The 14627-nt window shown below is 37.3% G+C and overlaps 2 protein-coding genes across 2 annotated transcripts; both read right to left on the reverse strand.

Annotated features, from left to right (window-relative positions):
* Positions 1–1603: 1603 nt before the first annotated feature.
* Positions 1604–4538, reverse strand: LOC147848653 (uncharacterized). The gene is made up of 6 exons (XM_087338257.1): positions 4333–4538; positions 3798–3943; positions 2759–2927; positions 2347–2445; positions 2071–2153; positions 1604–1849 (listed from the first exon to the last, which is right to left on the reverse strand). Exons 2-6 carry the CDS (start codon positions 3941–3943, stop codon positions 1744–1746), a joined length of 603 nt encoding a protein of 200 aa, XP_087194383.1. The 5' UTR covers positions 4333–4538; the 3' UTR covers positions 1604–1743.
* A 1856-nt stretch (positions 4539–6394) lies between these two features.
* On the reverse strand, positions 6395–13183 carry LOC147848654 (SNF1-related protein kinase catalytic subunit alpha KIN10-like). Its single transcript, XM_087338256.1, has 11 exons — positions 13075–13183; positions 10199–10615; positions 9911–10095; positions 9250–9432; positions 9024–9155; positions 8750–8935; positions 8439–8528; positions 8267–8350; positions 8065–8184; positions 7675–7920; positions 6395–7001 (listed from the first exon to the last, which is right to left on the reverse strand). The coding sequence occupies exons 2-11, from the start codon at positions 10395–10397 to the stop codon at positions 6888–6890; spliced, it is 1539 nt and encodes a 512-aa protein (XP_087194382.1). The 5' UTR covers positions 10398–10615; positions 13075–13183; the 3' UTR covers positions 6395–6887.
* Positions 13184–14627: the final 1444 nt, after the last annotated feature.

Here is a 14627-nt window from a genome sequence, read left to right on the forward strand (position 1 = left end):
ATAAAAATGTCTACCCTAAATAGAGTATTCTCAATGGAAATCTACATATACATGCAAACTACTAGACAAAGTACATCACAAGCATTGAAATTATCTTTTGACAAGCATTACATCCATGCATACAAGTGGTGGAATAGAATGTTGAGGCCACCAAAGACATGTATATCTTACTTGAGTTCTCATAAAGTCGTATTTTATTTATGTAACCTCAAACCTTTATAGGCTAGTGGCTTTGATCCTCCATGTTAGCTCGGGAGAGCGCAATTAGGCGACGGTAGAGTACACATGTTACCTTGATGATATCCTTAATGGTGTCTAGGTTAACTTGGAGTTCGGTTGTAAAGTTTGTTGGTGGGCTTTGGGGTGTTGTGATCCCACTTAACTTTAGTTGGGGGAGTGACTCGGTCATGGTAGCAACTCAAGTGATAGACTCCATGATGCGGTATCTTTCTAGGCCTCCTTTTTAACTCTTCCTCTAACGAGTCGTATGTGTCTTCACGTATTTGGGCCTTGGGTGTTAGAGTGATTTCAAGTTATGGAACCGAATGAGGTGCTAGTGTGCCTTGTTTGCCTTTGGGTTGTCCTTGTGTCAAGCTTAAGTTATCATCCTCTAGGAGTACTAGTTCGCATGGTGTATGTCATGTTGTGGTGTCCGTCGACAAGGTGTGGTGTTCCCATTCTTGTGCGAGGAGCAGTTGCGTTGGGGTTGTTCCCATGGGCTAGCACCTTTGTTGTTATGCTCATAGGGAGCACTCTGATGTGTAGTTTATAGAAGCAGGGGGGATGCAACAGGACATGGCTTGTTGGCAAGGCCTTGTTAGTTGTTCATCGTTCCCCGTTGGCCTCCATGGACTTGTTGAACGAGTTCTTTTTCAAGAATTCACAACACTAGCATTTTGCCATCGTCAAGTTTCACCCATAGTGCATGTGTACTCTCTTGGCTGGTGCAGTGTCACTGATTTGTGAGATGGCTTGACATGTATAGTGCATGTTCTTGGGAACCTCCATGAGGCCCCAATCATCGTTGCCTTCTATTTGCTCAATTGGGCCGTGATTATTTTTAGCGTGACTTCACAGGTCTTCATCATCAAATATGAACATTGTAACCTCCCCAATCCTTGGGTCATAACCCCCTTAACCATAACCATTACAGACTCACCCTACTTCTTCCACCTTCACCACATACAAGGTTGAGAAGGTCATCCAGAATCTTCGACATGTACCTTCATTCGCAACTACAAGGCAGTAAACCCAATGTAGCAGATCACCCATTAAACAGAAGATCATGTGTTGAATTGTGAGCACCACCTTATAATGATGGTATTTATTATGCAGATGCATCCAAGGCATTTTTATGCTATAAAAAAATTTGAACAGTGCTATAGAATGTCTGAGTGAAATTAGACTTCAGACTGATTGGAAGGGTATACATTTGAAATTACCCTTCAGGCTCTTAGACCAGGTTGTTTGCTAACGTTATTGAACTTCCAAGTTTATCATTGCATGTAGTTATAATTCATTTACCGTTGTTGATCAGTTGGAACAACCGATATAATGTGCCACTGTAAAAAACTCTAGAACTAACGTGATTAGACTAAGGAAGCATGTACAAGTTGTCTGGACATATATTATCTTATCATTATCCAAACAGAGCTATTGATATATGAGGAGATTGTACATAGAGGCATGAATCATCTTCAGTGTGCAAATAGAGGTATGGATATATCAAGCTTTTTTTATAAATTAAACTTCTTCATCAGCCATTAAAGCCGGTCGCATAACAAGGTAGAGAGCTGGACCTACAACTGGGATAAAAGCAAGGAATGTTGCCCAACTTCCCTCCTTTGACCTGCAAAAACGTGACACAGGAAACATATTTAATCCAAAATTTCACATTTGCCTTGCACAAATGCTTTGTTTCACTTCCAATGATATCATGTCAGGTATGTTATATGTCCCTTCTTTCTCTTTTGAACTAATAATATTTGTGAAGGTCTAATAGGGAAAGTCCTCCATGTATGTAGCTTCTGCATTAGATCATAACTAGTTTATTATATTGTTGCCACATACCACTTTCGAACGTCAATGTCATTGAAGACCCAAAATGGTATCAATGAGTTTAATGCCAGAAAGTCCAGAGACATAACGTGGATCTGGAAATAAAGAACACCAAAAGAACTTAACATTAATAGTCCTTGTCAATTTGTGGTGCAAACTAATAGTAGGATTTCTTAGTGTATTTATCCTTGAGATGTTCCAAACAATTCAAGTTCATTCCTTTGGATGCAGCATTATTCTCAAATAATGCATCCATGAAAACTAAGATTTTTAAGGAAATTTCCTTACAAATCTGCTTGATCGGAAATACTTCAGAAACTCTGCCCACGATTCTTGGCCGGCAAAAGCTGCTGTACCTACTAAAAATGCTCCCACCAAAGCCACAGCCTGAAACAGATTCTATACATTATATTTATATTATAAAACCCAAGAACCCATGCACTGAAGATTTTTTAGTTCAAAAAACATAGTTCATATGTAGCAGATTCTACACATTACATTTGTATTATACAATCCCAAGCATGTAATGTGACGTTTTTTGGTTGAAAAAACAGCATATATAAAATAATCGATACAGAATATTTATTTTATACAGTCCTTATGATCCATGCAATGTAGACTTTTGAGACGAATTTTTTGTAATGCATACAGATAATTATCGATGGGCACAGGAACTATCTCAAAAAAAAAGTATACATACACCAGCAAGTATCTTCGAGTCCAATATCTTCAATGGCCACCCTTCTATTTCTTCTTTTGAAACTTTGGGTGGTGGTGGTTCCCATAATCCAAAGTAAGGCAAAAGTGCAAAAGCACCAAAAAAAACTGAGAGGCTTGTAAATGGCCAGATAGGTAACTTACTTCTTGCACTGTAGAAAAACAAGGAATCACCTATGTTAATGATAATTTTGACACAAAATGCTTGTTTGAGTATATCATATTGCAAATGTTGAAACATTTTATATGAAGCTGGAAATTGGCAATTAGTGTGCAGCTCAATTCATACACAAGGAGAACAAGTGTCTTATATTCATAGTTCCTAATATCGCATATGTCCCATCTGGTAGACATATACGAACGTTTGTATATATTCGCATATAATACGCGATATTCGTTTTCTTTTTTAGTTTTAGGAATGAGTTACGACTCTTGACCATTGTCTATAAAAATGTTGTTTATTTTTTATTTTTCATATTTAAAAAAAATAGAATAATAAAAACAATAATAAATATAAATATAGACGAATAAATTTCAATCATACTTGGAGCCATTTCATGTATGAGTATGGCACGAATGGGAAGTATGGCTAGAACTATGATTATATTGGGCACAAATATTCAAGACTGAAACTGCCTGTGAAAATGAGCATAGTATTGCATCACAACATGGCAAAAACTGTTGGCAAAAGTGTACACATTTTATATAATTACCAGTATAATATGAAAAAATAGGAAATTTTCCTATATCTTTTCTCAAAAAATTATCTCAGTAGATCCCCTACCCATCTTCTCCTGTTATGGATTTGTCAGCGAATCAAAATCAATGTGGTAAATCTCTAAAGATTGATTGGGCACTCTCTATTGTTACTGTAATACCACTAGATTCGTGGTATGGCTGATCTACTTCCGTCGAAACATTATGTATGCTTAACCAAACCAAAACAAATTTATAAGATTATATAATACAATAGTGAAGAATTTCAAAATCTTCAGCAAAATTCAAATGAATTTTAACCATACCTTCTTCCAGTGGGGATGAGCAACATACAATAGATGGCAGGCATAACTCCCATCAAATTCCATAAGCTGACTAAGACTTGATTCAGTTCAAAACCATCATTACCCTTCAAGTAGAGGAGTTTCTCCAAGTAATACCTATCTGTCATCTTTCATACATATCATTCAACCATAGAGAAAACAAAAAAAATTAATCCTTGTTCTCAGCAAATGGTTTTTTTAAATTCCTGAAAATGCCTCTCAGAAAATATGACAAATGCTTAGTCATCCTTGAAATTTCTTCAAAAAAGTGCTAAAACAGACTTTGGAATTTCATAAAAATAATTTGGAAAAAATCTTAAAATCTTAAAAACTCAGTAAATTTGGAAAAAAAACTTTGAAAATTCTTGTAAATCTAGGGCAAGTTGATCACAATCCCGAAAAACAACAGTATGAAAAAATTCTATTGATAAACAAAACATATTGTTAGGGTTTAAGGTTTAGGGTTTCCAGTTTACAATAGGCATTGTTATGGCAATGTTGTATAATATATACATACTGGAGTTTGGTTTGGCGCGTAGAATGCACTGTAGCCCAAGAAAGCAGCCCAAAAACCAAAAATGAACACAGATGAGATTCGATCCCACCGCTTCCATTACCGTCGCCATCATCATCACCATCTCCACCACCTCCTCGTCCTTTTCCATCAAAAGGGCTAATCACTTCTCTCCCTTCCACTTCTTCTTCTTCTTCTCTTCGTCTTTCTCTTCTCGGTCTCTTGAATCAATCTCGCACTGAAAGCAAGAAAGTTCGATCGTCCCGTAGATAATGTGGTACATGGGAAGCTTCTGAACTGCTTTTCCTCTGTTTTAGGGTTGAAACATGGTGGCTTGTCTTGGAGTGGGAGGAGCAGAGAGAGAGCAGTGATGACGTGGACGCCACGGTGGCCATGGGAGCTCTCCTGCGGAGGGATCGCTCATTTCCTGTGCCAGAGAAAACTAATCTCCAGAAATAGCCCAAATCTATTTCCGATTTTTACATAATTAGGCCTCTGTTTTTCCAGAATCCAAAAATGAGAGAGTGCCTCTAATATCTACATAATTAGGCCTCTACTTTTGCTTGATTAGGCCTCTAATATCTACATAATTAGGCCTCACATTCTCTTGAATTTTCTCAATTACACCGAGTGATGGCTATGAGGTGTTGTGTCTACAAACATGTCATGACCTTCACTCTTTTGACATTCCCGATATGAAAGTGGGCGAGAGTTAAAGCTATAGTTCTCTCTCTCTAACGCTAACTTTAGTGGTGTCGATCCCTAAATGCTCGTAAGTGTTAATTGTGGAATCTAGTGTCTTCGGACAACTTTGATATATCAACCGGATTAATGCTTCCATTCAACTCAAGCCCAGATATCCCTTACTTTAGTGGTGTCGATCCCCAAATGCACATAAGTGTTAATTGTGGTCCGTGGAATCTAGTGTCTTCGGACAACTCTGATATATCGACCGGTTTAATGCTTCCATTCGACTCAAGCCCAGATATCCCTAACTTTAGTGGTGTCGATCCCTAAATGCACACCAAGTGTTAATTGTGGAATGTAGTGTCTTCGAACAACTCTGATGTATCATACGGTGTAATGCTTCCATTCAACTCAAGCCCAGATATTTGCAGGTCTCGCCCTATTGCCACCACTTGTAAGATACCAACCAAAGCACATCTCTCTCCTTGTATTGCATAACAATGGGACTCTTAAGATTCTCCCTTCTTCCATATAGAACACATCTACGTTTTGGCAAATGTAACTAACCGAGCAACTCAATGTCTACATCCTAAGTTTTGTCATGCCTCTGCTTGTCAAGCTATGTTTATCAAAATTTATGCACAATTCTCAACTCTCTAAAGTTGAGAAACGTTTTCATTGGAGTTCTCACTATCATCACATGCTATGAGTTCTTGAAAGGTTTCCCTTGTTCCCCATTTCATGATACACTTAAGCGTCTTCATTCGAAAACATGGAGAAAAGAACCTTCGTTAGTTGATTTCTAGACCAACATGTCTTACTATACTCGAATGTTGTTTAAACATTCTTCCACAGTTCAAGTTCTTTATTAAACACAAATTTCAATCCTCGGGAACAAACACTAGGGTTCACCAATACATCTATGACATATCAAAGATGAAACAATTAAAACACTCTTGGTTTTCCATACCACCAATTTTAGATTTCTTACCCCATTATTAAAGGCCACTTAACCATTTACAAGACATCACAATTGAAGTATTGCGAGAACCACAATGGTCATAGAGTAACCTTGAATCACATAATCTCCATCACACATTGACCTCCATTTGTGGAATTAACCAAGTTCTCAAAACACTTGTCCATAGTTCACAAATATGAGGAGATTGTTTTCTCATACAAGGGGTGAAATAAATGAACTTCTCCATTTTTCTTTTGATATTCATTCAACCATGTTCAGTGAGTTGACCGGCTAAAGGAACTCCTCATCAACATTACAAAATGAATATTCGTAACCAGTAACAGTATTTCCATACCTTTCTCATGTGGGTGCTGCAATCTTGAAAAGTTAGTGGAGAATTTAATGCAACACTTAAAAGAAAGCAATAATCATCATCATGAGATGTCAAGAGCGCTTTTTTACAAGTATACTGGTCCTGTATATTCCTTGCCAGTTGAAAATGTTACAAAATAAATATTGCCATTTGCCTTGAGAGCCCAAAACTCGTCGAAGAGCCATTTACATCGGCAATATGGATGCATTATATAAGCAAAGTTCACAACCTTATTTCACTCAAAGAGCTACAAAATCTCCACAGCCATTAGATAGCAAGGATCTCGAAGTTGGTAAAATATCGATTTGGCCTTAAAAAGGATGAATTTTCCCATCCAATGAATAAAGCTAGCAGCTTTATGTAGCAAATGTTACAATGTTAAAACAATCCATTGTAGTCTAGTTAAGCTTGTAGGAAGCTTACACATCAAAGGGGCAAAGCCTCGAATTTGACTTCAGCAATTTCAAACTTCAGAAATGCAGCTGAACCCAAAATTGATGCAAGAAGTATGTGCAAGCAAATACACGTCAAGTCACATCACAGTACCCGTAATTCAGCAAGAAATGAAGCGCAAAGATCCATAAAAAGGAACTGAGGACCTTGAATTCTTTGAAGATCTAATAAATACTTGTCCTCCTTGGTTTTGTATAACTGCAAATCACCACAAAAGCATTGGTTAGCCAAAATTAGGAGCCCATTAAAAATGGCCACACGTCAATCTTCTAGAATTTAGGCATTGCATGATTGAAAATTGGACAAAAGTTAAGAGTAAAGCATACCATCGTTAAAATTAAATGATTGGACACTTGAACCATAATGGTACGAAAGTTTAGAATAAAACATGGCCATCTTTAATGCTGTATGTTTAGAAGCTTGAACCATAATGAAACAAAAATTTGGATACAAAAACATGCCCATCTTAGAAAATGCATGATTTGAAGTGGTAAAAGTAGCAAAACATTGATTATCCAAAATTAACAGCAGCTTATTAAAAGATCACCTACCAATCTTCTAGAACCTAAATTTACATGACTGAAGATAGAATGAAAGTTTAGAATAAAACATGGACATTTTTAAAGTTGCATGACTGGAAGCTTGAAACATAATGGAACAAAAATTTGGAATAGATAATGGCTATATTCCGAAAATCTACAAGTTGCATGATTGGAAGCTTGAACTCTAATTTCAAATAGAAAGATTACTGTCTTCCAAAACTTTATTGTTGAACGATTGTGAGCTTGAACTATAATAGAATGAAAGGTTCAAATAATACACACCAATCAAACTTAATAGCTACATGTAAAAGGAAGCTTGAACAATATACCTGTATCTCAAACTTAACGGCATCACGTCCATCTGTTGTTCCATGGTCCATACCATCATTTTGAAATGATCCTTCTTGCATGGACAAACCCAAGCTTGGGGATGTGAACTGTTCCTGTTTGTCCATTGGTATCGGTGGCAGCCACCGGCACTTCATGTTATAATGCCCAATTTTCTTCCAGCATACAGTGAGCTCTTGCAAGGCTTTCAAGACTTCTCCCATAATTTCTCTTGGATGGGCACGTGACTGTCAGTAATGTGACATTGAGAAAGCGTAAAGTTCTGTTCTCGGACTGATACTCATATAGATAATCACAGTTCCCTGATACTGAAGTAGCAAAACTAAAACAATTAAGTAGCAAAATTAAAAGACTAAAAGGTGAGGCTTGACCTGAAGTCCCAAAGCCCATTTTCTCTCTGTGTAAGGCACTGTACTTGCAGGTCCTATACTGTCACTGATTCGCGAAACAGGGGTGACTTGCATTTCGGACCTGAATTGTGACCTATCGACCTGTCAAGAAACAATGTTCACTTGAATATTAAATCAATTGGGTCAGGTCTATCATACCTATATACCTGGGGAAGGAATTTACCACATTTTCATTCAGGTCACCTCCCAAATACCCATTTGAAATGCGCCTCGAGTTGTCGAGAATCAGATAGTATGTCACTGTTGACTATATAGTTGCACATAGGACTTAAGATGAGAACCTAATAGGGCGCTGATGAAGTTCTATCAGAGATGAGGAAACGAAACCAATATACCTGATTTTGCACTCTGTTCTGCAATGATTCTATAAGCAGCGTTCTGTCAAACCCTAAATTCACAACTTCCTTTACAATATCTTCATCTACCTGCAAATGAACGACATCAAAAAGATCAGATATAAAAGCTTGTCCATGCATTGGGCATTTGACCATGTCCAAAAGAAAGTTATATAAACAATTCTAAGAGGCCAAAATGGCCTATGACATCCAACAACAATTACTTCTTCCAAATAATTGCATAACTGCATTAGAAATTCCATTGGTTAACATGAGATGGGAACCAAATATGAAATAAAAGCATTAATCACCCTTTTTGCTTGTTGTGCAGTGTCTAAAGGTGGGACAGCGAGATAGCGTTGAAGACGAGACTGAAACCATGGGTGCTGCTTTATTTCTGGAATTGTTACTCGTTTCAAAGGATCTACAAGAAGCATCCGTGGAATCAAATCCCTTGCACCTGAAGATAAATGGCTCGGCAGGGTGTATATACCCCCCTTCAGCAGAATATCCACAAAAATAAGAAACCACAATGAATGTTTGAAAACTGCAAGAAAAGAATTAGCAAAAGAAATTCAGGACTACTTTGATTTTCTTGAAAAGGTTGGGAATATTTTCATCATCAAACGGCAAGCTTCCACAGAGGAGGGCATATAAAATGACACCACAACTCCACACATCCACTTCTGGGCCAGCATATAATTTTCCAGATATGACCTGCAAGTTTTTAGAATAAATCATTAACTTCTGTATTTCAGAAACTTCAAATAACTTCCTCGGCAAATTACATATTTAGAAGAAGGAATATCACCTCAGGAGCCGCATAATTTGGACTGCCACAGCTAGTCTTTAAGAAATGGCCATCACGCATGACATTACTCAGACCAAAATCTGCAATTTTCACGTTGTATTTGGAATCTAACAAAAGGTTTTCTGGTTTCAGATCCCTGTGAACGACCATGTTCCTGTGACAATATTCTACCCCAGAGATGATCTGCAAATCAAAGACATGAAGAAGAGTTTTAGACAACATTATCATGTTTGTAAGCACACATGTTGTCTGTACGGTATCACTGAATGGATGCTCTATGGATCATTTCAGAAATTACATTTAACTTCGGATTTTTTTGTCAACGGTCAAATTCCATAAGGTTCTAAAACAAAAACACTTAATCAGTCAAGCCTTAACGTTATAAATCCTTCCTGATAGTTGAGAATCGAGATAGTGCTGCTTTCAATTTCCATATATTTCCATAGCATTAACATATAAACCCCTCGTCTACTTGGAGTCTCGACATATTTTGAATAAACGTCCAGTTCTAGGATAGAGATTATCCATTTATTTATTTTGAGGACTCAAGTCCACATTTACTAGATAGTATCACAGAAACTCCTAGTTGCAGAATGATTATAAAGCAAGGCAGATACCATCAGTAACTAAATCAACTCATTCCTTGGTGAGTAAACTTTACCTGCTGGAAAAAACGGCGAGCTTCATCTTCGCTCAAGCGACCCTTCTCAACTATGTAGTCGAATAGCTCTCCAGATTTAACATACTCCATCAAGAGGTAAATATCAGTTTGTGTCTCTATAACTTCATACAGCCGAATTATATGTGGATGCATAAACAGCCTAAGGATCTTTATCTCTCGACGCACTGTTTTAGCAAACAGCAAAGAAAGCACAAAGATTAATGATTATCATCTGGAGCTTAGCAAAGCAAGGCAAGCTATATTTCAAGAATAAAACCACTACTAAACCTTTCTCTTCCATGTCCGTCATTCTAATTTTTCTTTTGCTTAGAACTTTGATTGCCACTTTATAACCTGTGGCCATATGCTCAGCAACTCTCACTTTTCCAAAAGAGCCAATCCCAAGCACCTTCCCCATGCGGTAATTGGATAAGAATGCATCTGAACCGCCATGAGCAGGGTTTCCACCACGATTTGAGTTCTCCATTCTGCCTTCAAGTTGTGTTTTCTTACTATGTGAATTTATTTCGACGGTATAAAACCCTTGCCTATTCACAAAATAAGGAGGATATAATTGAAAGCATTGAAGATGGCCATGTGTTCATGGGAAAGGAGAGGCCTCTGGTACTGTGGCAGAAACTGACAAGACTATATTCCAGTGGCTCCTTCAGACATAGCAACCAGTGTCAGGATCATACCAAGACCCTGCAAAATAAGAGAACCATATTATAAAACATGTCACAAGGACAAACAACCATATAATAAAAACATACCGCAAGGACAAACACCACTATGATCAGGCAATTAGGAATTCATCACCATGTCTAGAGTCTATGGATTAGTCATCTAAATGAAATGAATGTCCCCTCAATTGGATCCCCAATAGTCAACATACAGTTGGCACAGTTTCCAGTCAATACTGGCTGTCCAAAACTTCAACCTCCATCGACACTTCTTACATTACCAATACTCTCAAACAAACTAAAATTGACTTCCTTTCTGTAGATATGAAATAGAGGCTGTTAGTTTTTAAAGTATCAGAACTTTTATTCTAATGAAAGGCTATAAATACAATTAAAATACTTAGTATCAACCTATGCATTTGACATTTGCAAACAGAAGTCAAACATTTGTAAATAGCATATTGTTGATACTAGTCTTATTTTCTTAGCCAATATCTTAGGCTACTATGTTCATAAAGCACATTGTAGCCCAGTTGTTGGAAGTTCATAAACTTGTAGCAAAGACATCAACTCAATTAGTCATCCAACTAATGGACCCTATTTTTAATCAAGTATACAATAGATTTAGTGAAATGATCCATTCAGTAAACTGAAGTACACCACCCAGTGAGGATTTAAGTGTAACGCACAAAAGCAAAATAATACGGGCTTGCACTTGGACATTGCAATCATCATAGACCTACACACTATAATGATCGCATGACCCATTGCATTGGTTATGAAATTGAGCTCTTTTCTTGTGTATGTCTTGTTTTTCTATTAATTAGTTATATTTATTTTGGTTTGTTGTTTTCAAAGATGAGACAACATTAATCTCTAATTTGGTGTCACAGATATTTTACCTCTTAACGGATGTTAATTTATCTTTCTCTCCCTCTCTCTCTCTCTAGGTGCTCAGCCTATCACAGGATTCAAGGGCATCATTACTGTATTCTTAGAGAGGGTTTTGAACCCTTATTAACAAATCCTGGATTCTTATGATTCAGGACTCTATCTACAAAAAAAGCATAAGAGTACAGATTCCTACACTGAGAGATCGAACCACCCCCAAGGTATTATCCAACTACAGATCACTGACTTTTTCAAAGGACCACCGGTGAAGACTCATGGTCAACAGTACACTTGGCGGCACCTCAATGACACCCTTTTTGCGAGATCCAAGTTGATCCAATCATCCAGCTAGATCATTTTTGACAATCTCAAATGCACGGCTCTGCACACCCTATACGGAAACTGCATCAATGGATCCGGAGCCTCATTCTGAACTATCAAGCAGGCCCATCTAGGCATCTTACTATGGAGGTTGTTGATATCATTCTAGGAAACCCATTGTGGATCTCACTAAATGAATTCCCCTCCTTGTTGTATGAGTAGTAGTATCACTGTCAGCTTCATGCTACCTTTGTTTGATATGTTATCCTATCCATTTGCATTCTTTTTACCATAGGTAGAGTTCTTTTCTCCTTTTAGTTTTCAGAGTTATCGGACATTATATCACCTGGTTGTTTGGCCATTCAAAGATATTACTATACGATTATATCCTCTCCATGTTATTGGTCTTATTCCATAGGATCATCATGGAAATTCAAAGTTTCTATCTCCCCAATCGTGTGTGTGTGTGTGTGTATATATATATACTTGTGAAAACCTAAGGCTGAATTGAAAGATCTGCTTTTAACTGAGAAATCCTAAGTCTGAATTAAAAATTATTCGTCTCATTGTGAAACACTGTGAATTGGATTCTTATTCTTCCATAAATATGATCTCTTTCTTTGCTCTGCCATAAATATGAAACCTTTTTCTTCTTCATCCATGAATAGAACGTGTTTCTTCTTCGTCATTGTCCATAGATATGACATGTTTCTTCCTCTTCTACTATAAAAATACTCTTTTTCTTTGTCTTTGTCTTTGTCTCTCTGTATGAAAACCTCGTTCAGAATTAAGCACAACTACAGACAATTCTAACATATACAGTATCCAGATGTTCCATTCTCTCCAAGCCAGAGAGTAGACCGTTTCTACTTAGAATACACAACAAGAGCAACAAGAGCAAAAAAGAGCACAAACAAAACTAAATACTTACCCTAAATTCAGATCATTTCAGAGCAGAAGCCAGAGACAGATACACAACAATAAATACAAACCCAAACAACCATTTATTCGGAATTCAGATCATTTCAGAGAAGATACAGATAGAAACCAAATATATATGTACACATATGCAGACATAAAACAACAAAATCAAACAAAAGAGGGGGGGAAACAGTTACTCTAAATTCAGATCATCTCAGAGTGGATACAGAGACAAATACATAGCAACAACAACAACAACAAAAAAAACAAAAACCCAAAGAAAGCAAACCCCTTTGTTCTGAATTCAGATCATTTCAGAGCAGAGACGGATACAGAGTGGTGGTATACCTGGGAAACAGAGAGAATATCTCTCTGATGTGGGAGGGGGGGGGGCACAGAGCAGAGTTGGGAGGAGACCAGATCAGAGAGAGACAGAGAAACAGAGACTAGGAGAGAGAGAGAGAGAGAGAGAGAGAGAGAGAGAGAGAAAGAGAGAGAAGGAGCCCTTCCTTTTCACACTACTAGTGCCCACTTGACCCACCAAAACAAACAGAATCAAACACTACTTACTGCTCATATAGATTATCACCATCATTATTAGTTCACCATTTTGTGTATCTTATAGACACACACATCCTCTCTGTATGTATCAATTCATGTCCGTAACCACGTATCATCCCGTCGGCTATTATTATGTGAGAGCCACATTAGTGATGTTACAGACTACTCTCGGCTCCGCTGATTCGAACTGATTTGTTGCGAAGGAGAGGTGGCCCCGGGAATGCTCAATAAACATTCGTTTGGTTTTGTCGCAGGCTCAGATTCCCTCGATCCCGATTGATTGTATCTGCACGCAAAACATGATGGGTATGGGCTATGAGTCAGTAATCACGTTGAACATCGTTAGAGAACTCATATAGTGGACTGTGTCTTGGTGTGAAGACCGACTGAACAAACAATAAATATATACCACACCACAACATGGTAGTTCAAAATTTATTGCTCTTGATTATCATCTCGTCCTTTAGAGCGAGTGCCGTCGGATTTGTTCTATCTATCCCCAATTTGAAAAACAGTACATCAACTACATGTATACGGAGTCATGGATGCATAAGTGCTTCATCGAAAAATTTCTTGTAGTTTAGTACTATGGCATGTCACAATGCCAATATCATATCTCGTGTCCAATTCAAATTGCCATTTGATCCAAAATATATATATAATGTAGTGCAAAATCCCAAGAGGTTAGTTAAAATAGTTCTAATAGTGTGCCATTTAAGAAAAAGTGTTCATACAGTCAGTTCAATTTTCCATTCAAACAAAAATAACCCCATAAAGTGGATGCTTTAGTGTTTGCTTGAAAAAGTTAACGTGGTCCATTGGGCTTAATTAATTATGTGATGTTTTGTGGTATAAACTTATGTCATCAATTGATTTGTGCCCCACATCATCGATTGATGTATTTCTCTGAAATCAATGTAAGCATGGCATCAACATGTTATATAATTTGCCTGTCAAAAAATATTCGTGATAGATTAGTTCGCATGTAGTGACTAATTAGTTCATGTCATATGAATGTGGATGTGTGTTTGAGCATGCACTATAAACATAGCCTTAACTCTCTGTCAACTCTGGTTGTTGGTTATATTTTGTGTGGAGCGCACAACCCCCTGTGGACATGAAACCCATCAAGAGGCAAAAGTGTCATTCTAGTATTGTTGGTAATACAATACTTAAATTTCAATAGATGTATCTTTCTTGTCATTAAATTTGAATATAATGGCATGTGGTTGTAGAGTAAACATGGAAACTATGAATGTTTTGAATAGAAATTATGGCCTATTGATATAGTTTATGTTTTATAACCTCTACGTTTATGCCCTATTACATCAATCACGAAT

Source organism: Azolla caroliniana, unplaced genomic scaffold, assembly GCF_043228905.1.
Source record: "Azolla caroliniana isolate FFs.n. ecotype wild unplaced genomic scaffold, voAzoCaro1.0.p SCAF_276, whole genome shotgun sequence".
NCBI classification, from domain to species: Eukaryota; Viridiplantae; Streptophyta; class Polypodiopsida; order Salviniales; family Salviniaceae; genus Azolla; species Azolla caroliniana.

Excerpts from the sequence above, each read along its gene's own strand:
- LOC147848653 (XM_087338257.1), bottom strand. The coding sequence starts at position 3,943 with ATGACAGATAGGTATTACTTGGAGAAACTCCTCTACTTGAAGGGTAAT. Across the intron at positions 2,928-3,797 it reads CTCATCCCCACTGGAAGAAG|TGCAAGAAGTAAGTTACCTA; the intron begins GTATGGTTAAAA and ends GTTTTTCTACAG. Across the intron at positions 2,446-2,758 it reads ACTCGAAGATACTTGCTGGT|GCTGTGGCTTTGGTGGGAGC; the intron begins GTATGTATACTT and ends AATCTGTTTCAG.
- LOC147848654 (XM_087338256.1), bottom strand. The coding sequence starts at position 10,397 with ATGGAGAACTCAAATCGTGGTGGAAACCCTGCTCATGGCGGTTCAGAT. Across the intron at positions 8,936-9,023 it reads ACCTTTTCAAGAAAATCAAA|GGGGGTATATACACCCTGCC; the intron begins GTAGTCCTGAAT and ends ATTCTGCTGAAG. Across the intron at positions 8,185-8,266 it reads GTGACCTGAATGAAAATGTG|GTCGATAGGTCACAATTCAG; the intron begins GTAAATTCCTTC and ends GTTTCTTGACAG.